This window comes from Oculina patagonica, chromosome 12, assembly GCF_052425735.1.
Source record: "Oculina patagonica isolate OP01 chromosome 12, crgOcupat, whole genome shotgun sequence".
Taxonomy (NCBI): domain Eukaryota; kingdom Metazoa; phylum Cnidaria; class Anthozoa; order Scleractinia; family Oculinidae; genus Oculina; species Oculina patagonica.
The window spans coordinates 16,213,695-16,238,660 of NC_135769.1; the positions used below are offsets into that span (position 1 = coordinate 16,213,695).

A 24,966-nucleotide genomic window follows, 5' to 3' on the forward strand; every position below is an offset into this window, starting at 1 on the left:
CCCTAATCTTGACAGTGACCAACGGATTGCGTTTTACGCGTGCGCACCACGTTAATAAAAGGCGAACAGAAAACGGAAATTGAAAATTTTGTTCTTCCACTAAGAGCGATTGGAATGCGAAAAATGTGTCAATCACGACAGTTTGTCGTAACACCGGAAGAGAACATCTGTCCTCCAAGAACGATTGTCACATAAGATCTAGGCTTCTGTCACATGGAAGATTGCAAACATTACAATTTGCAGACTTGTTTTACGGGTGTTGCTTTTGCGAAAATTTGCTCTGATTGTATCACGCATAAACCACGGCAATGCGAATGATTCCAACAATGGTTATTCTCGAGAAATTCGTTATAACACTGACAACATAGCGAGTTTATCGACCGAGGAAAATCACATCTCAATTCACACCGCGTGCTCGACTACACTTCACTAAACTGTCAATCCGACAAAAAACAACTCTGACTGGTTCGCGGCCGGTTAGCGGCAATTAAGCGTGATTTATCATTAATCTTGCCACGTTAATAAAAGGCGAGCACAACATAGCGAGTTTACCGACTGAGAAAAATCACATCTCAATTCACACCGCGTGCTCGATTACACTTCCCAAAACGATAAAAACATGCATTTCTTGCGTGACACGTTACTCGGGATAATTGTCTTTTGTCCATTTAATAATTTATTTATCGACACTGCCATCTAAAATTACGCACTCTCGTACCAGTACCTTTTCTAAGTGCGTCAAGGCCCGCACTTTCTGACCTGTGGTTACCACTAGTTTTACTTACTAATTCATTGTGTTACCAGGAGATTCCCAAGATGAAGAAGAGGAGGCAAAACCATTAACTGTAAGTTAAGGAATAATATACAGGTTCGAACTATGCCCACTTGATCTTGAGTCAAGTACATTAAAGATATGGCTAGCATGCCTCACACATAACTACATAATTTAATTTAAGTCGCACAGGCATGATGGGCAGTAAGTAAGTAAGTAAGCATTTATTTTTGTTAACGTTAATTTCCACGTCGTTAATTTAGTGGAGCGTTAATTTCTGCGACTTAATTTCCATTATTTTGGCCCCAATTTTTTGATACAGTACAGACGTTCTTTTTTCTAGGAAAAAGCATTATTTCTTCAGGGTGGGCGCTCGGAGCGGTCAGATTCCTTCGCTTAACCCATATGTTTGGGTTTAGTATCACGAACATTGTTTCCGTCTCGGATTATACGCCTAGTGTTGAAAAAAAAACATGTTCCTGTTGTCTCAACAAGTGTTCTTCTTTGTGTACGTCGCGTTAATTTCCTTCATTTTGAAATGTTACCCTCTCTTTTGCGTTAATTTCCTTTACTGGGAAGTAATATTTCCTTCGATCTGCGTTGATTTAAGTCACGTTTATTTCAAATACCGGTACCTTAATTTACACAAGCGTTACTTTCCTATAATAAGGTAGTACTTCAGAAATAATTGTTTAGCATGCCTTGTTTTTTTTTTTTCAGGTTAAATTTGCACGTCCTGAAACAGAACGGGCAAAGGCTCAGCGTCTATCATCCTTCAAATACCTGGAAAAGAAAAAGGCAGAAGAGCCGTGGAAAACTGTGGAGTTTTTTAATCCCCAGGTATTTGAGATTACTATCATGGACCTTTATGTGAACATTTGTCTCCTTTGTACCCTGTAGTCATTGTTTGGGGGAGTATAAAATAAACAAGTCATGGAAAGGTAAGGTGAAAAGGGAACAAATAAATTATAAAGTCTATCTTCAAGACTAGGTTAACAAATGGCAGTATTGCTACTCCCCCTGAATAAGATGCTATATGTAGTTCATTACTGGGTTCCACCTGCATTAAATGCACATGAGTGGTGTCTTGTCCAAGAACACAATAACCAAATCAGGGCGCAAACCTTGACAACTCAATCCAGAGTCCAGCACACTAACCATTAGGCCATTGCACCTTGCACAGGTAAAGCAACTTTAGTCCCGCTGGTTCTTTAATTTAAAATACCCAGTAGGTAAATAATTTTAGATGAAAGGATTTATCACTTAATTTGAGTTGTTTTCTTTTAACTCTAGAATGACATTGCTTCTGCTGAGCATAGTTTGCTATATTGCCAAGAAATGGAATGTGAGTCACCAGAGTTCAGAGTCACCCCAAGGTATTTTAATCTTCAGTTTCTCAGTTATCCTTCATTGAGCGCAATAAAGTTCTGAATAAAGCTGTTATGTGTCCAGAGGGTCTCTTCACATGTCACACTGAACACACGTAGTACATTGATTGTGTTTTTGCTATTAAAATTATTGGAGGGGGGGTTTTTTTTTTAATTTTGGGGTTTTTTTTTTTTTTTTTTTTTTGGGGTGTGTATAAAAAATGTAAAATAAAATAAAAAAAAAAAAAATGTTTTTTTTTAAAAAAAAAAGGAAAAAAAAAATTTAAAATACACCTAACACAAAGGAATATAATTAATACATGTAGATGACAAAATGTTTGTTGTGGTTGCTGTTTATAGGGATTACTTGAAACTACTGACTCCTTCTGCCTCCCAGGAGGAAAGGTAACAAATTTTTTTGTATACATTCTGTTCTAGTAGTATTTGTAAATTGCATGGGGTCAGGCTTCCTGTAAAACTGTAAATTAGCATGATCAGCATGGTGTTTGTGAAACAACATAGAAAACACATGTAAAAATGAAGATCTGCACACAATCAAAGGTAATACCGTAAAATTCCGGTTATAAGCCCCCCCCCCCCCCCCACCTATAAGCCTCCCCTGGTGAAGGACAGTACTGAACAGGGCTAAATGTTGCTTTATTATGCATTTTTAACCTAAAAACGTATTTTGATCAACACTCCCGTGGCTCATTTCAAAACGTTTTTTTTATTTCGCTTATATGCCCTCCCGGATATAAGCCCCTCCGCTTATAAGCCCACCCAAACCACCTTACGAAGTTGTATAAGCCCGGGGCTTATAACTGGAATTTTACGGTATATAAAAAAATATTCAGCACATCTTTTTGTACCTCTCTCTGGGGCTTAAAATGGAAAGTAGAAAGCCCCATAAATGTTTTGATGCTGACAGAAGACAATGGAGTAGAGAGTGATGAAACCTTTGCCGATGAAGAAACAGGGTGAGAATGAGGGAGTGCCACTTTCAAATAAAAAATATGACTCCTATAATTCACAGACTTGTGACATGAAATGGGTCTTTTTAAGTCTTCTGATAACATGTTACACAAGGTTCAATATTAACTTTGAGCAGTCCTTGCAGAGACAGGCAACACACAGATTGTGTGAGCCAGTGTAGAATCTTCAACGTAGCCCAAGTAAATGCTCACCAAGCATCATGGCAACTGTGTTGTATGTACATGACTTTGTACTTCATGACTTGTTTATCCTTGTTTCAGTTCTAAGCCTCCAGTACCAAGCAATGTGTTGTCCATGACACAACTCAAGACTATGGACTTGCCAGATCAAGTTAAGGCTCTTCTTATTAATGGTGAGTTTTTGCCATTAGGTTAATACTCAGGGTGTTAGTGGGGGGGGGGGGGGGCAACAAAATTTACATGTTATGTAGAGGGTGGTGAGGTGTGGGCCTAATGGTTAGTGGGCTTGACTCTGAGTTTGAGTCACAGCTGGGGTTGTTGTGTTGTGTTCTTTACTTTACACTCACAGTACCTCTTGCCACCCAGGTGTAGAAATGGGTACTAGTAAATTAAATGCTAGAGTTTCCCTGTAATGGACTAGCTGTAGCATTCCATCCAAGGGAAATACCAATACCCCCAGTCATGGTACAAAAACCAGAGTTAAGTGCCAACCATATTATGACCCAACAGGCTAAATCACAATCTTTACCTTTTTTGCATGTTTGTGTTAATGTTCAGAGGTTGCATTTCAACAAGAATTTTGTTTTTTTTTGAAGCAAAAGTGATCAGTTTCTCACAGTTGTGTAGACTGCTGTCCCCAGCAGCAAAGGAAGCCTCAGTTTTAAAATGTGTCCAGCAATATGCTGTTCTAGTGCAAGGCTGTTGGGTTGTGAAGAGGTAAGAGCCATCTATTAGCTGTTAGTATCATGAAAATTTGTGATAAATCTATTACCATGAACCAAGGTCTGCTATCAAGCGCAGCACATACAGACAATTAGGTCATGCCTGCATTTTTGTACCTTGCGGAAATTATTCTCAAACTCATTAATAATTCATCAAGTTAAAACAAAGAAAATTATAACTGTGACGGTGGTTTGGAAACCCGATCTTAATTAGCATAGATTTTTACGATTTCTCCGTTTACTCCGTAGTTTTTGTTTTGATTAAGAAGATAATTAATCAAACACTCAAGACAGTGTTTCATCGGCTATCCAAACACCTCGAATTTCGTCACAAAATTAATACTCCGCTGCGCGTCGTATTTTCAACTCTCTTCTCGGTGTTTGGATATCCCGATGAAACACTGCCTCTCGTGTTTGATATATTACTTCCCACAGGACACTCTTTCTTTTGGCTTAAAGAGTACCTTGGTTTTATGATAGTAAATTGATCGAGCTTGAGTACAATATTGACAGTAGCTATTAAGTTACAGGTAAGAATAGGAGTTCAGCAGTGGAAAATTCAGACTCCTCCTACGAGAACTGTAATTCTTGTAAGCCTGCTTCCTACTTTCTCTAAAGTGGAAAACAATCAAGCATGACACCCAATTCCCTCAATGGCACACCCCAGTAGGGAATCACGGTGGTTGTATTTATTGTTGCTAAGTCTCGTGCATGGTTTGATAAATACAACTACCATGATTCCCTTCAGGTGTGCGCCATAGAGGGAATCAGGCATTGAATTGCTTTGGCTAAATGTAGCTACAAGTTTGGTCATTTATTGTACTTTATTTTTTTTAAAATAACCTACGATGTTGTCAGTAGGCTGTAGCTATGGTTTTTCTTTTGTTAACCAGTTTTTTTTTTGTTTCAGTGAGTTATTGTACCCAGAGGGAAGCATCAGTCCAAACAGTGGAATCGCTGCTGATATTTTGTGTAAAGGAAGAGATTATTTAGTACGTCCAACACTTTGTTTTCTTCAAAAAAAAAAAAAAAACTATAGAGCTCTCCACTTGGTTCTTTGTCACCTACTTATAGCTACCTAATCAGAAATCATTTTGCTATTAATTTTTGAATACAAGATTTAAAGAAAGAGACAGACTTTCCTCAGTGTAAAAACGAACAGAATGTGGTACATTTTAACATAGCTCAAGGTGGCTTGGGCCAAAAAGTTGTAAATTTTTTCTTCCTTGTGAATAGGCCTGCAAATGTTCTGGACCGTTAGCTAGCTTTCCCTTTGTCCTTTTTACCCTTTTCCTCATTAGAAAGACTGTCCAAAGCTAATTTTTTGTCATTCTTTGCAGTTGTGGAGATTTAACCAGAGCAGAGTAGTTGTACGAAAAGATATCAAGTCAGTTACAAAGGTGAGATCTGCAATAGATTCCTGGCCAGCCTCGTTGAATAATAATTGTTAAGAGTTTTCAACATATAATAATTAACATCTATTGAATGTGTTACCTGTTCTTTTTAGTTACCGAGTGAAGACATCAAAGAAATGCTAGACCAGGTGAGAAATAACTGTGCAATCTGTGTGTACCAAAACCAATTGAGGGTGAAATCCTGTCCCTGAGACTTGAATAAAGCTGTAATTTTCATCATCAAATATGTCAACCAACATGATTTAAACAAAACTCTGTAAGATATACAGTGCCAATTATGAGAATAAAGAAAAGTCATCAAATGCATGATTGCTATTAGGGATAGGTTTTTGATTTAACACTAACATTCTCAGTACTGTCATTGAGGAGAATTGATGTTTAGAGATTGGAAATCAAATAAAATTTGTCATTTCCATTTTTGTCTTACTCTGCGATGGGCTAGCATTCCATCCAGGGGGTGGAGTAGAAATACAGTACTTCTAGTCGCTTCATGTTACTGAAACTGGGATAAGCTCTGGCGTGATGGGCCACTAAGCTCATATGCAAACTTTGCCTGTCATTTTTGTCTTCCTTTTGCTATTCTTTTTAACGGTGGATAATTGAATTCAATTTTGAAATACAGTATATGTACATGTATGTGCTAAAAGTACAGGCTGTCACAAAACCTCTTGCTAACTAAAGCCCAATAAAAAATTAAACTCCTTATACCAGTGTGAATGAATGCCCAACACTAAGATGAAAATCTTTAATTTTTGTTGTTGTTATGTAGATGTCACGCATGAAAGTAGCAATGGGGTGGGAGTTTGTCCTGCCATATGACCTGGAGTTTATTCAAAAGTAAGTAGTTGTTATGAAAAGATCAACCTGTGTACAAAGACACATCTTCACAATACTGTCAATATTTTGTAGCGTTTCTACTGAGGCTTGCTGATAGAAGCATACATGGAAATTATGTGGAATTTCTATAAGGAATCAACCAACGAGTTCATAAATGCAAGAGACAAATGTGCTGCATGTGTATTTGAATTCAGCCTCGAGACCTTCGCACAGCAAATTGTTCCTCTATAAAATTATGGTCACGGTAACAAGATAGCTTGGTTTCAGTTTCTAAGAAAACACATACCCACAACTACATGCACGGATTGTACAGTGAAGCAAACCCGGTGGGAAAGGTACTGGTTAAAAAAATGATCAAAACTACACTTGTCTAATGATCTTTCATAACCTGAACACATACAATCTCTACATGTGTGAATTGGGCGACACTTTTTTTAAGGTTTAATTATGGCCTTTTTTATTTATAATTGCAAGACTTACATCACTTACAATACTTACAACAGTTACAATACTAACGTTACTTACAATACTGGCGTTATTTATAACATTAACGTTATTTACAATAGTAACTTTACTATCAACACTAACTTGTCTCACCAAACGAACATTTCTTACAATACTAACATTACTTTCAATAATTATAAAACTACTTACAGCACTTTACATTTTTAATTAACAATACAGCACGTTATGTAAACAAATAAATAAATAAATAAGTTTAATCTAAATAACTTACAGTTTTAAATATATTAGTGTTACCAAGATTTGAAAAACAACCAAAAATACATGTATATCGCATTATTTTACAAGTCAACTAAAATATAACTGAAAGTTTTGTTGAGGGGGGAAAAAAATATATAAATGTGCAAGGTGAAGAATATAGGAAAAGGAACGATAGCCTCAACGTCTTGGGGTGTTGGGAAACATGTGACGAGGTAGTGCGAGTTTCTCATCTGAATTAAGTGAATTACTTTGAGCTTAGGAGGGGAATTAAGGGATCCCATTTCTTCAGATTGGATTTAGTTTTATGGGCTTCAATATTAAATTGTGATTGAAGAGTTACAACACTTGCCAATGCCCTCTGTCGGATGACTTTAGAGCTTTTTATTAATGCTTTGTTCAAGAGAGTGCTTTGGTTCTTGATTAGATTGAGACAACTGTGTTATGGCATGAGGCAAACCAACATAGTAACAGATGTTACTCTCCTCTAAATCTCAGTTTGACCAAACACAAAACACACACAACCCTTGGGTGTGGCTCGCTTCAAGCCAAGCGCTGTCCAATCCGCACATAAGATACCGACGAGATTTTTTTTTCCTACTAATTCCACAAACAAACGAAAAAAAATATATTCTCAAAAAACACCTGTCTACAAAAGGGCAGAACTCACCTCCAAAAATCCATTTTGAACTTTTCAGGCATCCTGATGTGTATAAGCAGCAGCTGACCATGTGGGAAGCCAAGTATCAAGTGTAAGAACCTTTTTTTTTTCAAAGTAGTTTACACCCAAGTTTATAAATCCCTGCCACACTTGCCTGTGCATCAGATTCATTGCACAACCAGAGAGTCTCCTTCGCATCGGTTTTTTGTCCTCGGGCAATTCTCGGAGGTAAGATTGCGTAACTTGCTAAGTAACGGTCGCAAAGAAGACTTGCCTGAAATATAAGTCGTCCTGCTGCCTCTCAATCCCAACCCAGGCAAGAGGGACTCACAATCAGGTAAAAAGAAGTCTGAGTTTTCTGTAGTCTAATTTTGTTTTATCTGAGATTCGGTAAGTGCCTCTTACAATACGACAATCTGTGTGATAATTGACTCACAGAGAATTATGTTCCAAACATTCACTTTAAAATGTGCATTAAAATATTTTAAAAACAGAGCAAATAAAAAAGAATGATATTATTTTATTCCAATCGTTTTAATAGTTACACTGTAGTAGATATAAAAGGTAGGCGGGAATATAAAAACGAATTCTTCGTTTTTCCTTTGAAAGGCTGCAAAAACAACTAAATGTTCCAAAGCAGGACAAGTTAGGAGTGGACCTCAAAAGAATGAATAGTGGTAAGTCATTTGTATCTCTGGATCATTTTCGAAATTCATTTTGAATATAAATTAAGCTTCAGTGCGCTTTAACTTAACGTACGCCATACAAAGTTAAAGCTAGCCTGCGAATACAACCGCCTCTCATTCGCTCCCGCTACTACGTGCGAAACGCGGTTTACACGTAGTAGCGAGAGCGAATGAGAGGCGGTTGTATTCGCAGGCTAGCTTTAACTTTGTATGGCGTACGTTACCTGTTTCGTTGGAAACTTCTTCTCCAGGAATGTTATGAACCCACAGTTTTCACAAGAGGCGTTGCTAAGCAACATGACGTATGTTTATGACGCCATGCCGACGTCACAACTTCGCGCGAGGATTAGCGATTTTGTTTTTGAAATTGGCTACAGCGATTTTCAGTAACATGCGAACAGAAAGGTTATATTTGATGCTGCCATCAATTATAATTTTTACACAAATCAACTAAAAGCAGGCTACAAGGCTACAGTGCGGTTGTTGTTGTTGTTGTCTTTTTCTTAACGTCGAAGCTTTCTAGTCAGGCAGTGAATTACGTTATGGTAATATCATAATCAGCTGCAAAACGTTCACTGTTTTTTTAGCGGACGTGTCTGAGTTCAATGCAAGGAAATTTACTGTAACTGATCGACTTGCGGCGATTTCAAACGGTTGCGTCAGTGAGCTGTGATTGGTTGATTTCGATCCACCAATCACCATTTATTTTATGCGAGGTAACCCTTTCCCCACACAAAGAATGAATTGATTTGCATAAATGGGCAAAATGTTTCCAAAATAATTTTCCAAACGGGTTACCCACATGTGTGCAAACCGTGTTTGTCGGCAAGCGGCAGAAATCCTATGTTGAAAAACAAGTCAGAAGTAACTTATACTGAACACTCGCCAGTAGCCATACGTTTGCTTTCAGCACATTTCTGCTCTAAATAAGATTCAATGAAACATAATTGATTTAACCGAGTTCTCCTGTTATTCTCACGGAGTCCTCCACCAAATTTTGCCACAAAACGGGCCTTGACTGTCATTACCACCAAGAAAAGCTCAATTCGTCCCAAGCATGTAATGCTCACTCTAGCGCAACACATCTTTACCCTAATGTAATAGAGTGCTAAAAATAAAGTAACTGGCTCGGCCTCTCTTTGTTTTATGTTAGTATTAGGTTAAAGGGACTGTCTCGCGGATTTTAGCCAAATTTAGGCATGGGAAATGAACATCAAATTCGGCGAAACATAAAAAATAACCTTTTAAAACAGTGAAAGAACATTTCAATAACACAGCAAATACAAAAGAAGGTATGGATGGCCAAAAGTGACGAAGATTGAACCAGATTGCAATATGGGTTTTTGAAATATTGCTGGGCTGAACAGTTTTCAAAGTTACTCGCCCTCTCTTTGTTTTGATTATTATGCGTTAGTATCACGTTAGTGCCTCGCCCTCTCTTTGTTTTGTGTTTATTACGTTAGTATCACGTTAGTGTCTCGCCCTCTCTTTGTTTTGATTATTACGTTAGTATCACGTTAGTGCCTCGCCCTCTCTTTGTTTTGTGTTTATTACGTTAGTATCACGTTAGTGTCTCGCCCTCTCTTTGTTTTGATTATTACGTTAGTATCACGTTAGTGACTCGCCCTCTCTTTGTTTTGTGTTTATTACGTTAGTATCACGTTAGTGACTCGCCCTCTCTTTGTTTCGTGTTTATTACGTTAGTATCACGTTAGTGTCTCGCCCTCTCTTTGTTTTGTGTTTATTACGTTAGTATCACGTTAGTGCCTCGCCCTCTCTTTGTTTTGTGTTTATTACGTTAGTATCACGTTAGTGACTCGCCCTCTCTTTGTTTTGTGTTTATTACGTTAGTATCACGTTAGTATCTCGCCCTCTCTTTGTTTTGTGTTTATTTCGTTAGTATCACGTTAGTGACTCGCCCTCTCTTTGTTTTGTGTTTATTACTTTAGTATCACGTTAGTGTCTCGCCCTCTCTTTGTTTTGTGTTTATTACGTTAGTATCACGTTAGTGTCTCGCCCTCTCTTTGTTTTGTGTTTATTACGTTAGTATCACGTTAGTGCCTCGCCCTCTCTTTGTTTTGTGTTTATTACGTTAGTCTCGTCTCTTTTTTTTTTGTATCACGTTAGTGACTCGCCCTCTCTTTGTTTTGTGTTTATTACGTTAGTTCTTTTGTATCACGTTAGTGTCTCGCCCTCTCTTTGTTTTGTGTTTATTACGTTAGTATCACGTTAGTGACTCGCCCTCTCTTTGTTTTGTGTTTATTACGTTAGTATCACGTTAGTGACTCGCCCTCTCTTTGTTTTGTGTTTATTACGTTAGTATCACGTTAGTGCCTCGCCCTCTCTTTGTTTTGTGTTTATTACGTTAGTATCACGTTAGTGTCTCGCCCTCTCTTTGTTTTGTGTTTATTACGTTAGTATCACGTTAGTGTCTCGCCCTCTCTTTGTTTTGATTATTACGTTAGTATCACGTTAGTGTCTCGCCCTCTCTTTGTTTTGTTTATTACGTTAGTATCACGTTAGTGACTCGCCCTCTCTTTGTTTTGTGTTTATTACGTTAGTATCACGTTAGTGTCTCGCCCTCTCTTTGTTTTGTGTTTATTACGTTAGTATCACGTTAGTGCCTCGCCCTCTCTTTGTTTTGTGTTTATTACGTTAGTATCACGTTAGTGTCTCGCCCTCTCTTTGTTTTGTGTTTATTACGTTAGTATCACGTTAGTATCTCGCCCTCTCTTTGTTTTGTGTTTATTACGTTAGTATCACGTTAGTGACTCGCCCTCTCTTTGTTTTGTGTTTATTACGTTAGTATCACGTTAGTGTCTCGCCCTCTCTTTGTTTTGTGTTTATTACGTTAGTATCACGTTAGTGCCTCGCCCTCTCTTTGTTTTGTGTTTATTACGTTAGTATCACGTTAGTGCCTCGCCCTCTCTTTGTTTTGTGTTTATTACGTTAGTATCACGTTAGTGACTCGCCCTCTCTTTGTTTCGTGTTTATTACGTTAGTATCACGTTAGTGTCTCGCCCTCTCTTTGTTTTGTGTTTATTACGTTAGTATCACGTTAGTGACTCGCCCTCTCTTTGTTTTGTGTTTATTACGTTAGTATCACGTTAGTGTCTCGCCCTCTCTTTGTTTTGTGTTTATTACGTTAGTATCACGTTAGGGCCTCGCCCTCTTTTTGTTTTGTGTTTATTACGTTATTGTATCACGTTAGTGACTCGCCCTCTTTTTGTTTTGTGTTTATTACGTTAGTATCACGTTAGTGTCTCGCCCTCTCTTTGTTTTGTGTTTATTACGTTAGTATCACGTTAGTGTCTCGCCCTCTCTTTGTTTTGTGTTTATTACGTTAGTATCACGTTAGTGTCTCGCCCTCTCTTTGTTTTGTGTTTATTACGTTAGTATCACGTTAGTGTCTCGCCCTCTCTTTGTTTTGTGTTTATTACGTTAGTTTTATCACGTTAGTGACTCGCCCTCTCTTTGTTTTGTGTTTATTACGTTAGTATCACGTTAGTGTCTCGCCCTCTCTTTGTTTTGTGTTTATTACGTTAGTATCACGTTAGGGACTCGCCCTCTTTTTGTTTTGTGTTTATTACGTTATTCTCGCCTTTTTTTTTTGTATCACGTTAGTGACTCGCCCTCTTTTTGTTTTGTGTTTATTACGTTAGTATCACGTTAGTGTCTCGCCCTCTCTTTGTTTTGTGTTTATTACGTTAGTATCACGTTAGTGTCTCGCCCTCTCTTTGTTTTGTGTTTATTACGTTAGTATCACGTTAGTGTCTCGCCCTCTCTTTGTTTTGTGTTTATTACGTTAGTATCACGTTAGTGTCTCGCCCTCTCTTTGTTTTGTGTTTATTACGTTAGTATCACGTTAGTGTCTCGCCCTCTCTTTGTTTTGTGTTTATTACGTTAGTATCACGTTAGTGCCTCGCCCTCTCTTTGTTTTGTGTTTATTACGTTAGTATCACGTTAGTGTCTCGCCCTCTCTTTGTTTTGTGTTTATTTCGTTAGTATCACGTTAGTGACTCGCCCTCTCTTTGTTTTGTGTTTATTACGTTAGTATCTCGCCCTCTTTTTTTTTGTATCACGTTAGTGACTCGCCCTCTCTTTGTTTTGTGTTTATTACGTTAGTATCTCGCCCTCTTTTTTGTGTATCACGTTAGTGACTCGCCCTCTCTTTGTTTTGTGTTTATTACGTTAGTATCACGTTAGTGTCTCGCCCTCTCTTTGTTTTGTGTTTATTACGTTAGTATCACGTTAGGGACTCGCCCTCTTTTTGTTTTGTGTTTATTACGTTAGTATCATGTTAGTGTCTCGCCCTCTCTTTGTTTTGTGTTTATTACGTTAGTATCATGTTAGTATCTCGCCCTCTCTTTCTTTTGTGTTTATTACGTTAGTATCACGTTAGTGTCTCGCCCTCTCTTTGTTTTGTGTTTATTACGTTATATCTTTTTGTATCACGTTAGTGACTCGCCCTCTCTTTGTTTTGTGTTTATTACGTTAGTATCACGTTAGTGACTCGCCCTCTCTTTGTTTTGTGTTTATTACGTTAGTATCACGTTAGTGACTCGCCCTCTCTTTGTTTTGTGTTTATTACGTTAGTATCACGTTAGTGACTCGCCCTCTCTTTGTTTTGTGTTTATTACGTTAGTATCTCGCCCTCTTTGTTGAGTGTATCACGTTAGTGACTCGCCCTCTCTTTGTTTTGTGTTTATTACGTTAGTATCACGTTAGTGACTCGCCCTCTCTTTGTTTTGTGTTTATTACGTTAGTATCTCGCCTTTTTTGTATCACGTTAGTGACTCGCCCTCTCTTTGTTTTGTGTTTATTACGTTAGTATCTCGCCCTCTTTGTTGAGTGTATCACGTTAGTATCTCGCCCTCTCTTTGTTTTGTGTTTATTTCGTTAGTATCACGTTAGTGACTCGCCCTCTCTTTGTTTTGTGTTTATTACGTTAGTATCACGTTAGTATCTCGCCCTCTCTTTGTTTTGTGTTTATTACGTTAGTATCACGTTAGTGCCTCGCCCTCTCTCTTTGTTTTGTGTTTATTACGTTAGTATCATGTTAGTGTCTCGCCCTCTCTTTGTTTTGTGTTTATTACGTTAGTATCACGTTAGTGTCTCGCCCTCTCTTTGTTTTGTGTTTATTACGTTAGTATCACGTTAGTGACTCGCCCTCTCTTTGTTTTGTGTTTATTACGTTAGTATCACGTTAGTGACTCGCCCTCTCTTTGTTTTGTGTTTATTACGTTAGTATCACGTTAGTGACTCGCCCTCTCTTTGTTTTGTGTTTATTACGTTAGTATCACGTTAGTGCCTCGCCCTCTCTTTGTTTTGTGTTTATTACGTTAGTATCACGTTAGTGACTCGCCCTCTCTTTGTTTTGTGTTTATTACGTTAGTATCACGTTAGTGTCTCGCCCTCTCTTTGTTTTGTGTTTATTACGTTAGTATCACGTTAGTGTCTCGCCCTCTCTTTGTTTTGTGTTTATTACGTTAGTATCACGTTAGTATCTCGCCCTCTCTTTGTTTTGTGTTTATTTCGTTAGTATCACGTTAGTGACTCGCCCTCTCTTTGTTTTGTGTTTATTACGTTAGTATCACGTTAGTATCTCGCCCTCTCTTTGTTTTGTGTTTATTACGTTAGTATCACGTTAGTGTCTCGCCCTCTCTTTGTTTTGTGTTTATTACGTTAGTATCACGTTAGTGCCTCGCCCTCTCTTTGTTTTGTGTTTATTACGTTAGTATTACGTTAGTGCCTCGCCCTCTCTTTGTTTTGTGTTTATTACGTTAGTATCACGTTAGTGACTCGCCCTCTCTTTGTTTTGTGTTTATTACGTTAGTATCATGTTAGTGTCTCGCCCTCTCTTTGTTTTGTGTTTATTACGTTAGTATCACGTTAGTGACTCGCCCTCTCTTTGTTTTGTGTTTATTACGTTAGTATCACGTTAGTGTCTCGCCCTCTCTTTGTTTTGTGTTTATTACGTTAGTATCACGTTAGTGTCTCGCCCTCTCTTTGTTTTGTGTTTATTACGTTAGTATCACGTTAGTGACTCGCCCTCTCTTTGTTTTGTGTTTATTACGTTAGTATCACGTTAGTGACTCGCCCTCTCTTTGGTTCGTGTTTATTACGTTAGTATCACGTTAGTGTCTCGCCCTCTCTTTGTTTTGTGTTTATTACGTTAGTATCACGTTAGTGACTCGCCCTCTCTTTGTTTTGTGTTTATTACGTTAGTATCACGTTAGTGACTCGCCCTCTCTTTGTTTTGTGTTTATTACGTTAGTATCACGTTAGTGCCTCGCCCTCTCTTTGTTTTGTGTTTATTACGTTAGTATCACGTTAGTGTCTCGCCCTCTCTTTGTTTTGTGTTTATTACGTTAGTATCACGTTAGTGTCTCGCCCTCTCTTTGTTTTGATTATTACGTTAGTATCACGTTAGTGACTCGCCCTCTCTTTGTTTTGATTATTACGTTAGTATCACGTTAGTGACTCGCCCTCTCTTTGTTTCGTGTTTATTACGTTAGTATCACGTTAGTGTCTCGCCCTCTCTTTGTTTTGTGTTTATTACGTTAGTATCACGTTAGTGCCTCGCCCTCTCTTTGTTTTGTGTTTATTACGTTAGTATCACGTTAGTGTCTCGCCCTCTCTTTGTTTTGTGTTTATTACGTTAGTATCACGTTAGTGTCTCGCCCTCTCTTTGTTTTGTGTTTATTACGTTAGTATCACGTTAGTGTCTCGCCCTCTCTTTGTTTTGTGTTTATTACGTTAGTATCACGTTAGTGTCTCGCCCTCTCTTTGTTTTGTGTTTATTACGTTAGTATCACGTTAGTGACTCGCCCTCTCTTTGTTTCGTGTTTATTACGTTAGTATCACGTTAGTGTCTCGCCCTCTCTTTGTTTTGTGTTTATTACGTTAGTATCACGTTAGTGACTCGCCCTCTCTTTGTTTTGTGTTTATTACGTTAGTATCACGTTAGTGTCTCGCCCTCTCTTTGTTTTGTGTTTATTACGTTAGTATCACGTTAGTGCCTCGCCCTCTCTTTGTTTTGTGTTTATTACGTTAGTATCACGTTAGTGTCTCGCCCTCTCTTTGTTTTGTGTTTATTACGTTAGTATCACGTTAGTGTCTCGCCCTCTCTTTGTTTGTGTTTATTACGTTAGTATCACGTTAGTGACTCGCCCTCTCTTTGTTTTGTTTATTACGTTAGTATCACGTTAGTGTCTCGCCCTCTCTTTGTTTTGTGTTTATTACGTTAGTATCACGTTAGTGTCTCGCCCTCTCTTTGTTTTGTGTTTATTACGTTAGTATCACGTTAGTGCCTCGCCCTCTCTTTGTTTTGTGTTTATTACGTTAGTATCACGTTAGTGTCTCGCCCTCTCTTTGTTTTGTGTTTATTACGTTAGTATCACGTTAGTGTCTCGCCCTCTCTTTGTTTTGTGTTTATTACGTTAGTATCACGTTAGTGTCTCGCCCTCTCTTTGTTTTGTGTTTATTACGTTAGTATCACGTTAGTGTCTCGCCCTCTCTTTGTTTTGTGTTTATTACGTTAGTATCACGTTAGTGCCTCGCCCTCTCTTTGTTTTGTGTTTATTACGTTAGTATCACGTTAGTGCCTCGCCCTCTCTTTGTTTTGTGTTTATTACGTTAGTATCACGTTAGTGTCTCGCCCTCTCTTTGTTTTGTGTTTATTACGTTAGTATCACGTTAGTGCCTCGCCCTCTCTTTGTTTTGTGTTTATTACGTTAGTGTCTCGCCCTCTCTTTGTTTTGTGTTTATTACGTTAGTATTACGTTAGTGCCTCTCCCTCTCTTTTTTTTGTGTTTATTACGTTAGTATCACGTTAGTGTCTCGCCCTCTCTTTGTTTTGTGTTTATTACGTTAGTATCACGTTAGTGACTCGCCCTCTCTTTGTTTTGTGTTTATTACGTTAGTATCACGTTAGTGACTCGCCCTCTCTTTGTTTTGTGTTTATTACGTTAGTATCACGTTAGTGTCTCGCCCTCTCTTTGTTTTGTGTTTATTACGTTAGTATTACGTTAGTGCCTCGCCCTCTCTTTGTTTTGTGTTTATTACGTTAGTATCACGTTAGTGTCTCGCCCTCTCTTTGTTTTGTGTTTATTACGTTAGTATCACGTTAGTGTCTCGCCCTCTCTTTGTTTTGTGTTTATTACGTTAGTATCACGTTAGTGACTCGCCCTCTCTTTGTTTTGTGTTTATTACGTTAGTATCACGTTAGTGTCTCGCCCTCTCTTTGTTTTGTGTTTATTACGTTAGTATCACGTTAGTGTCTCGCCCTCTCTTTGTTTTGTGTTTATTACGTTAGTATCACGTTAGTGACTCGCCCTCTCTTTGTTTTGTGTTTATTACGTTAGTATCATGTTAGTGCCTCGCCCTCTCTTTGTTTTGTGTTTATTACGTTAGTATCACGTTAGTGTCTCGCCCTCTCTTTGTTTTGTGTTTATTACGTTAGTATTACGTTAGTGCCTCGCCCTCTCTTTGTTTTGTGTTTATTACGTTAGTATCACGTTAGTGTCTCGCCCTCTCTTTGTTTTGTGTTTATTACGTTAGTATCACGTTAGTGTCTCGCCCTCTCTTTGTTTTGTGTTTATTACGTTAGTATCACGTTAGTGTCTCGCCCTCTCTTTGTTTTGTGTTTATTACGTTAGTATCATGTTAGTTCCTCGCCCTCTCTTTGTTTTGTGTTTATTACGTTAGTATTACGTTAGTGCCTCTCCCTCTCTTTGTTTTGTGTTTATTACGTTAGTATCATGTTAGTGCCTCGCCCTCTCTTTGTTTTGTGTTTATTACGTTAGTATCACGTTAGTGCCTCTCCCTCTCTTTGTTTTGTGTTTATTACGTTAGTATCATGTTAGTTCCTCGCCCTCTCTTTGTTTTGTGTTTATTACGTTAGTATCACGTTAGTGCCTCGCCCTCTCTTTGTTTTGTGTTTATTACGTTAGTATCATGTTAGTGCCTCGCCCTCTCTTTGTTTTGTGTTTATTACGTTAGTATCACGTTAGTGCCTCGCCCTCTCTTTGTTTTGTGTTTATTACGTTAGTATTACGTTAGTGCCTCTCCCTCTCTTTGTTTTGTGTTTATTACGTTAGTATCACGTTAGTGCCTCTCCCTCTCTTTCTTTTGTGTTTATTACGTTAGTATCACGTTAGTGTCTCGCCCTCTCTTTGTTTTGTGTTTATTACGTTAGTATCATGTTAGTGCCTTGCCCTCTCTTTGTTTTGTGTTTATTTCGTTAGTATCACGTTAGTGACTCGCCCTCTCTTTGTTTTGTGTTTATTACGTTAGTATCACGTTAGTGTCTCGCCCTCTCTTTGTTTTGTGTTTATTACGTTAGTATCACGTTAGTGACTCGCCCTCTCTTTGTTTTGTGTTTATTACGTTAGTATCACGTTAGTGCCTCTCCCTCTCTTTGTTTTGTGTTTATTACGTTAGTATCACGTTAGTGTCTCGCCCTCTCTTTGTTTTGTGTTTATTACGTTAGTATCACGTTAGTGCCTTGCCCTCTCTTTGTTTTGTGTTTATTTCGTTAGTATCACGTTAGTGACTCGCCCTCTCTTTGTTTTGTGTTTATTACGTTAGTATTACGTTAGTGCCTCTCCCTCTCTTTGTTTTGTGTTTATTACGTTAGTATCATGTTAGTGCCTCGCCCTCTCTTTGTTTTGTGTTTATTACGTTAGTATCACGTTAGTGCCTCTCCCTCTCTTTGTTTTGTGTTTATTACGTTAGTATCACGTTAGTGTCTCTCCCTCTCTTTGTTTTGTGTTTATTACGTTAGTATCACGTTAGTGCCTCGTCCTCTCTTTGTTTTGATTATTACGTTAGTATCACGTTAGTGTCTCGCCCTCTCTTTGTTTTGTGTTTATTACGTTAGTATCATGTTAGTGCCTCGCCCTCTCTTTGTTTTGTGTTTATTACGTTAGTATCACGTTAGTGCCTCTCCCTCTCTTTGTTTTGTGTTTATTACGTTAGTATCACGTTAGTGTCTCGCCCTCTCTTTGTTTTGTGTTTATTACGTTAGTATCACGTTAGTGCCTCGCCCTCTCTTTGTTTTGTGTTTATTACGTTAGTATCACGTTAGTGACTCGCCCTCTCTTTGTTTTGTGTTTATTACGTTAGTATCACGTTAGTGTCTCGCCCTCTCTTTGTTTTGTGTTTATTACGTTAGTATCACGTTAGTGCCTCGCCCTCTCTTTGTTTTGTGTTTATTACGTTAGTATCACGTTAGTGCCTCTCCCTCTCTTTGTTTTGTGTTTATTACGTTAGTATCACGTTAGTGTCTCGCCCTCTCTTTGTTTTGTGTTTATTACGTTAGTATCACGTTAGTGCCTCTCCCTCTCTTTGTTTTGTGTTTATTACGTTAGTATCACGTTAATGACTTGCCCTCCCTTTGTTTTGTGTTTATTGCGTTAGTATCACGTTAGTGTCTCGCCCTCTCTTTGTTTTGTGTTTATTACGTTAGTATTACGTTAGTGTCTCGCCCTCTCTTTGTTTTGTGTTTATTACGTTAGTATCACGTTAATGACTCGCCCTCCCTTTGTTTTGTGTTTATTACGTTAGTATCACGTTAGTGTCTCGCCCTCTCTTTGTTTTGTGTTTATTACGTTAGTATCACGTTAGTGATTCGCCCTCTCTTTGTTTTGTGTTTATTACGTTAGTATCACGTTAGTGCCTCTCCCTCTCTTTGTTTTGTGTTTATTACGTTAGTATCACGTTAGTGACTCGCCCTCTTTTTGTTTTGTGTTTATTACGTTAGTATCACGTTAGTGCCTCGCCCTCTCTTTGTTTTGTGTTTATTACGTTAGTATCACGTTAGTGCCTCGCCCTCTCTTTGTTTTGTGTTTATTACGTTAGTATCACGTTAGTGCCTCGCCCTCTCTTTGTTTTGTGTTTATTACGTTAGTATTACGTTAGTGCCTCTCCCTCTCTTTGTTTTGTGTTTATTACGTTAGTATCACGTTAGTGCCTCTCCCTCTCTTTGTTTTGTGTTTATTACGTTAGTATCACGTTAGTGCCTCGCCCTCTCTTTGTTTTGTGTTTATTACGTTAGTATCACGTTAGTGCCTCTCCCTCTCTTTGTTTTGTGTTTATTACGTTAGTATCACGTTAGTTCCTCGCCCTCTCTTTGTTTTGTGTTTATTACGTTAGTATCACGTTAGTGACTCGCCCTCTCTTTGTTTTGTGTTTATTACGTTAGTATCACGTTAGTGCCTCTCCCTCTCTTTGTTTTGTGTTTATTACGTTAGTATCATGTTAGTGCCTCGTCCTCTCTTTGTTTTGTGTTTATTACGTTAGTATCACGTTAGTGCTTCTCCCTCTCTTTGTTTTGTGTTTATTACGTTAGTATCATGTTAGTGCCTCGTCCTCTCTTTGTTTTGTGTTTATTACGTTAGTATCACGTTAGTGCCTCTCCCTCTCTTTGTTTTGTGTTTATTACGTTAGTATCATGTTAGTGCCTCGTCCTCTCTTTGTTTTGTGTTTATTACGTTAGTATCACGTTAGTGCCTCGCCCTCTCTTTGTTTTGTGTTTATTACGTTAGTATCACGTTAGTGACTCGCCCTCTCTTTGTTTTGTGTTTATTACGTTAGTATCATGTTAGTGCCTCGCCCTCTCTTTGTTTTGTGTTTATTACGTTAGTATCACGTTAGTGCCTCGCCCTCTCTTTGTTTTGTGTTTATTTCGTTAGTATCACGTTAGTTACTCGCCCTCTCTTTGTTTTGTGTTTATTACGTTAGTATCACGTTAGGGACTCGCCCTCTCTTTGTTTTGTGTTTATTACGTTAGTATCACGTTAGTGCCTCTCCCTCTCTTTGTTTTGTGTTTATTACGTTAGTATCATGTTAGTGCCTCGTCCTCTCTTTGTTTTGTGTTTATTACGTTAGTATTACGTTAGTGCCTCTCCCTCCCTTTGTTTTGTGTTTATTACGTTAGTATCACGTTAGGGACTCGCCCTCCCTTTGTTTTGTGTTTACTGCGTTAGTATCACGTCAGTGACTGGCCCTCTTTTAGTTTTTTGTTTGCTGCTTGATATGATTGGTATGGACAACCTTGAACGTTATTTTTTGACTGTTAGAGCTTGAAAGTGTATGCAAGCTGTTGCTGTAGTTGTGTTGGGTTTTGGCTACAATTTTTTCTTTTCTCTTATTTTTAGTAGTTTTATGTATTTGTCGCACTTATCATATTTGCCTATTTGGTTTCAGCGGATTCCGCGTCCGTCGCAGGAAACAAGAAACTTCCCAAGTCTTCAAAAGCCAAAGCTAATCATGTTATGAACCATGACATGTTACACGAAAGCCCTGTTTCTGAGGAACAGTCGCCGATGGAAATAGACTGCAAAGAAGTCGCTAGTAATGATTTAAATCATGAGCAACGGAAAGAACCTATTGCGGCTAATGATGAACATTTACATGGCTTGCTAAAAATTCTCCAGGAATTTGTTCGAGAGAAACTACACAGGACAGTGCTTAGTTTAGCTGATTTCAAAAGGCTGTTACTATTGCGGCAAACTGGTGAGTAAAATAGTTAGGTTTTTGGGTTTATTTTTTTTTTTTTTTCTACAGTTTGTATTACCCCGGTATATCGCGGCCGTCAGAGGCAGTGTTTATATCCCGGGCTTACCAATCGATGGACCTCGATGATCGGAAATCAATCGATCAATCGATGATGGTTTGTGAATTGATATCGATTGGCATCGATCAATAGATGAGCAATCGATAGTCACAAATGCAATTTCCTTAATTACATGGATTGTCATCGATTGGCATTGCTATTGATTGCCATCGATTGTTATCGATTACTAACTCGCGATAGATTTTACGCAATCCTGAAACGAATGATCGCGAGCAGTCGATGTCTGAAGAGCGGGCTGAGTCAAGAGACGTGGTTATCGTTATAAGATGCGTTGTCAAAGGCTACCATGCCTGCGACTTCAGGGTAAAGATGGCGATCATCGATTGGTAAGGCCTGATTATATCTCCCTCCATTCTTTCGTTGCTTTATTAAGCCTGACAATGGTTTTATTTGTTAGCAAGTAGCCCTGGTGATCCGCTGTGTGCTGGAGTACCCGACACACTGCTAGAGAAAGCGATTCTGACCGCTGGAGCAACAGAGATTAATTTCAAGGTGAGTAAGAAACTCAGAAGCTTTTGACTCAGCAGTTAGATTTTTTTGTTACTCCGCTTTGAAGAAACTTTAAAAGAAAGTGCTTTACTTGATCGTAAATTGTTTATTTCGTACTGTGTTGGAATTTGGGTTGGTAGCCTTTCTTGTTTTATGAGCATTTTGTTATTCCTGTAACACATTTTGTTTATTTATAGTGGCCGACTGGTGCGCTCTCAAGCGATGCTCAGTCTCGAAGACTTTTTGCTTTCAGGAGCACAGGAGACTCGGCAGATCAGGTAAGGACTTGACTGACGGAAAGGTTTTTAGTTTAAGATCTGCGCTTGCCTAACGTTGTGGAGAATTTTTGAGAATTACTGAAGTCGTTTTCTGTGATTAGTCTTGGCGTTCCAAGTATTAGCGTACGCAGTCGAGTCAGCTAAATGACAAGGAGAAAAATTGTCAAACTGAAATCTTATTTAAGCCCATTAATTGAAGAACTGGCGGTTAACTCCTGTTTCTCTATCATGAACCGACTGAGAATTTTTTCTTTTGGATGAATGCTAGCCAACTGCGAACTATAGTCCTTAGTGAATGGGGGTACAGTTCTTGCTTAAAGGCACAACACAACGACCCCGCCCTGGGCTCGAACGCGGGCCGTTTCTTGTCCGGAGTCCAACATATCAGCCATGAGGCCAGTGAGCCTGTCACTTTATAACTGCTGTTTTTTTTTCTTTTTAGTATCGGGCGTTGTTACTGGACATGTTCAGCAAAAATTGGGTTTTGTACAGGAAAGACTTCAACGCCAGGGCCACGCAGCAAATTGGGGCTGCGCCTGGAAGAAAGGAGTGGATGATAATTCAGCAGGTCAGTAGTCTTAACTTTATACTGAGCTGAAGCTGTTATAGTTTGCTTCAAAAAGCGACTCGCGCTTGGATTGCTTGCTACGAAGATATTTCTTAAGCTTGTCAGACAATCCCTCCTTCCTTAGATTGCGTGACGAACCAAACAAAATCTGTAGGAGGTATTTAATTAAATGTTGCAGACGGATCAACCGGGGTTTTGTTCCTTTGCAACGCAGGCAAAGAGAGCATTAGTTCCGCAATGCATACATGCGTCTTTTGAACTGAAGTACAATGCTTGCGAGTGGCCCCTTCGAATATTTGTCGCCAATGCATCTATCTATAACAGAGGCTTTGTCACGTTGTTTTTTGTACATCGATAGGGACCGAAGGGAGCCAATAACTAATATCAGCCAATAAAGATATTTTATTGCTGGTCTATATTTTCTAAGTACTGGATCAGCTCCTCTTAATCATTAAGTTGTATAAATCTCTCTACCAAGCCCGCGACAACTTGGAGAATACGTCTTTGGTCTCTGTACTGACCTCGCTGCGCCAAACTGAGCCTCTGGTGATCTACATCGATTCACAGTACGACGCACATGGTTAATAAGATACATGTATTCTGATGTATTGAATATTTTGACTGCAAGTGTAATTACTGTATTTTCATCTCATAGGATCTGTTAGAGAGGGTTGGTAACAAACATACCCAGTGGTATCTCCGTGGAACATCAACCATGATAACAAATCTTTAGCCCCTTTGGACAGATTGTGACATCATCTGCTCAGTCACCGATGCGAGGAGAGCCTCGAGAAGATTGGGCGTCGCGTTACGCGTTACGCGTCACGCGTCACGCACATGCCATGTGATGCCTCCAATCATTTTTACCGAGCAATGTTCGCACTCCTCACTCTACCACCACCAAGGTTTCTTCTGAAACATCTTATCTTCGGGCAAAAGTTTCTTCTTCCTAGGCAAGGATTTTGCTAAGAAAATCCAAAGATGGTATATTTTGTTATCTAAATGTATAAATGACGTTTTTGATTCATTGAATAGCTCTGCTACAGAGTGTTAAGCCAAATGACTTAGTTTCCGTACAACATTCACGGCAACGGAAACAGGTAGTTGCTAAGTAGCACGGCAGGCAGACGGTACGGCTTTCGGCTTTTCGCTCTGTCGATCTTCTTTTTTTTTTCACAACGAGGATCGGCAATTCCTCTTACTACGAGATTTAACTGAAAAAGGAACATGTTCCTTTGAGTGCTGGTGTTTATGCACTGGACTGTCTTCCTTTTTTTTTTGAAAGAAGTAACTTATTGCCCGTAGATGAATAATCTGAGTGAGGGGATGAACTGATTGGTGATACAATGACACTGTGAGGCGCTGCTGTTATGAGGCTCCATGTCAATCTTGACGGAATGAGAAACGATAAAGGCTGAATTTTCATTGTTCTCTATGTGTGGACTGGCTTCTTTTCCAAAAGGCGCAGACTCTATATTCTGCTTCTAGAGATCTGGGCTGGACACTAATCTGAGCAAACTGGAGTAATGAATTTTCATTTGGAAAGTCCGACCCAAGTTGCGAGCACCATTTCAGTGAAATGGGTGAAATTTATACAGGCGACAAGCACGAAGAATTCCCTTATTCACAAGAGGACCTTACACAGCGAGAATTTACTTTTATCGTGAAGCAATTTTATACAGTGCGTCCAAAGATATGAACATTAGACGAGGATATATTTATTATTTGCCTGATAAGATGTGGCTGTCTTTTTCCAAAGTATACAATAAATAAAGTTTTTCATAATAAATGGATGCGTCTCGATCTCTTTTTTAACTAATATAGTTAAACCTCAAGGTCGCCTTAAACTTCTAAAGCCGAATTAAAACACCTGCCGGCCCCTGACACGACGACAAATCCTTAAAAAAATTGTTTCAGATAATGTGAGATTGAAAAATTGACAGTTTTATATCGAACGAACTAAGTTGGCTTATTCTTGTAATTTCTAGTTGGTTTTTTTTTTTGTTTAATCTGTTATTATTAAGTCGTTTGTGTTTATAGCAGGTGCAGTTTTTCTGTGAGCTCCCTTAAAATACGGTGAAAATGTAAATGGGTAGTTAAAATGTACTTTCTTTGTGCTAACTGGTAGGGCAGAACCCAGTGTTAAAGGTGTAGGGTAGTAATTTCAATGGGCTCTCAACTTTTCATTACAATACCAGTAGTACTCGGTGGTACGTTGTCTAAGCAGGAGCTTAGTGTTGGGTTGGCACTACAATTTTCGCTCAAATTATTCAAACGGGTTTTTCCCCTATCCAGCAACTACATATTTCCCCAACTTCAGAATAAAATTCCCTATAGTTTCACAATAAAGACCAAACAGTGGCAAAATTGTTGTTTGTTCAGTTGATTGGTTTTTTTTTTTTTCATTCAATGGTCCTGCAATCAGATTTTAGGGCTTTATCGTTATTTATATATTAAAAATAAGGACTTTGTGCCGTGCATATTGTATATCAGTAACTGGATTGCATCAAGCCTTTTAGTGAGAACTATAAACACTTGGACTAAAATGTTTTAAGCTTAAAAGCCCCCTACTCTTAAATGACTTATTTTACTTTGAGCCCCCCCCCCCCCCTCTTCTATCCTTGCTTTAATTTTACTTT

At 38.6% G+C, this 24,966-nt stretch overlaps 1 protein-coding gene across 1 annotated transcript in view; it reads left to right on the forward strand.

The window, feature by feature from the left end:
* LOC144631921 (DNA-directed RNA polymerase III subunit RPC5-like) overlaps window positions 1-24,111 on the forward strand; it is a 32,116-nt gene extending 8,005 nt beyond the window's left edge. Inside the window, exons 7-23 of the mRNA XM_078490497.1 lie at window positions 805-845; window positions 1,493-1,612; window positions 2,066-2,148; window positions 2,500-2,544; window positions 3,393-3,484; window positions 3,908-4,028; window positions 4,944-5,025; window positions 5,374-5,433; window positions 5,541-5,576; window positions 6,218-6,285; window positions 7,704-7,757; window positions 8,276-8,343; window positions 20,563-20,871; window positions 21,390-21,484; window positions 21,679-21,759; window positions 22,202-22,327; window positions 22,983-24,111. Of these exons, the coding sequence (XP_078346623.1) occupies window positions 805-845; window positions 1,493-1,612; window positions 2,066-2,148; window positions 2,500-2,544; window positions 3,393-3,484; window positions 3,908-4,028; window positions 4,944-5,025; window positions 5,374-5,433; window positions 5,541-5,576; window positions 6,218-6,285; window positions 7,704-7,757; window positions 8,276-8,343; window positions 20,563-20,871; window positions 21,390-21,484; window positions 21,679-21,759; window positions 22,202-22,327; window positions 22,983-23,060 (1,559 nt within the window). The 3' untranslated portion in view covers window positions 23,061-24,111. The remainder of the gene's footprint in view (window positions 1-804; window positions 846-1,492; window positions 1,613-2,065; window positions 2,149-2,499; window positions 2,545-3,392; window positions 3,485-3,907; window positions 4,029-4,943; window positions 5,026-5,373; window positions 5,434-5,540; window positions 5,577-6,217; window positions 6,286-7,703; window positions 7,758-8,275; window positions 8,344-20,562; window positions 20,872-21,389; window positions 21,485-21,678; window positions 21,760-22,201; window positions 22,328-22,982) is intronic.
* The last annotated feature ends 855 nt before the right edge of the window (window positions 24,112-24,966 follow it).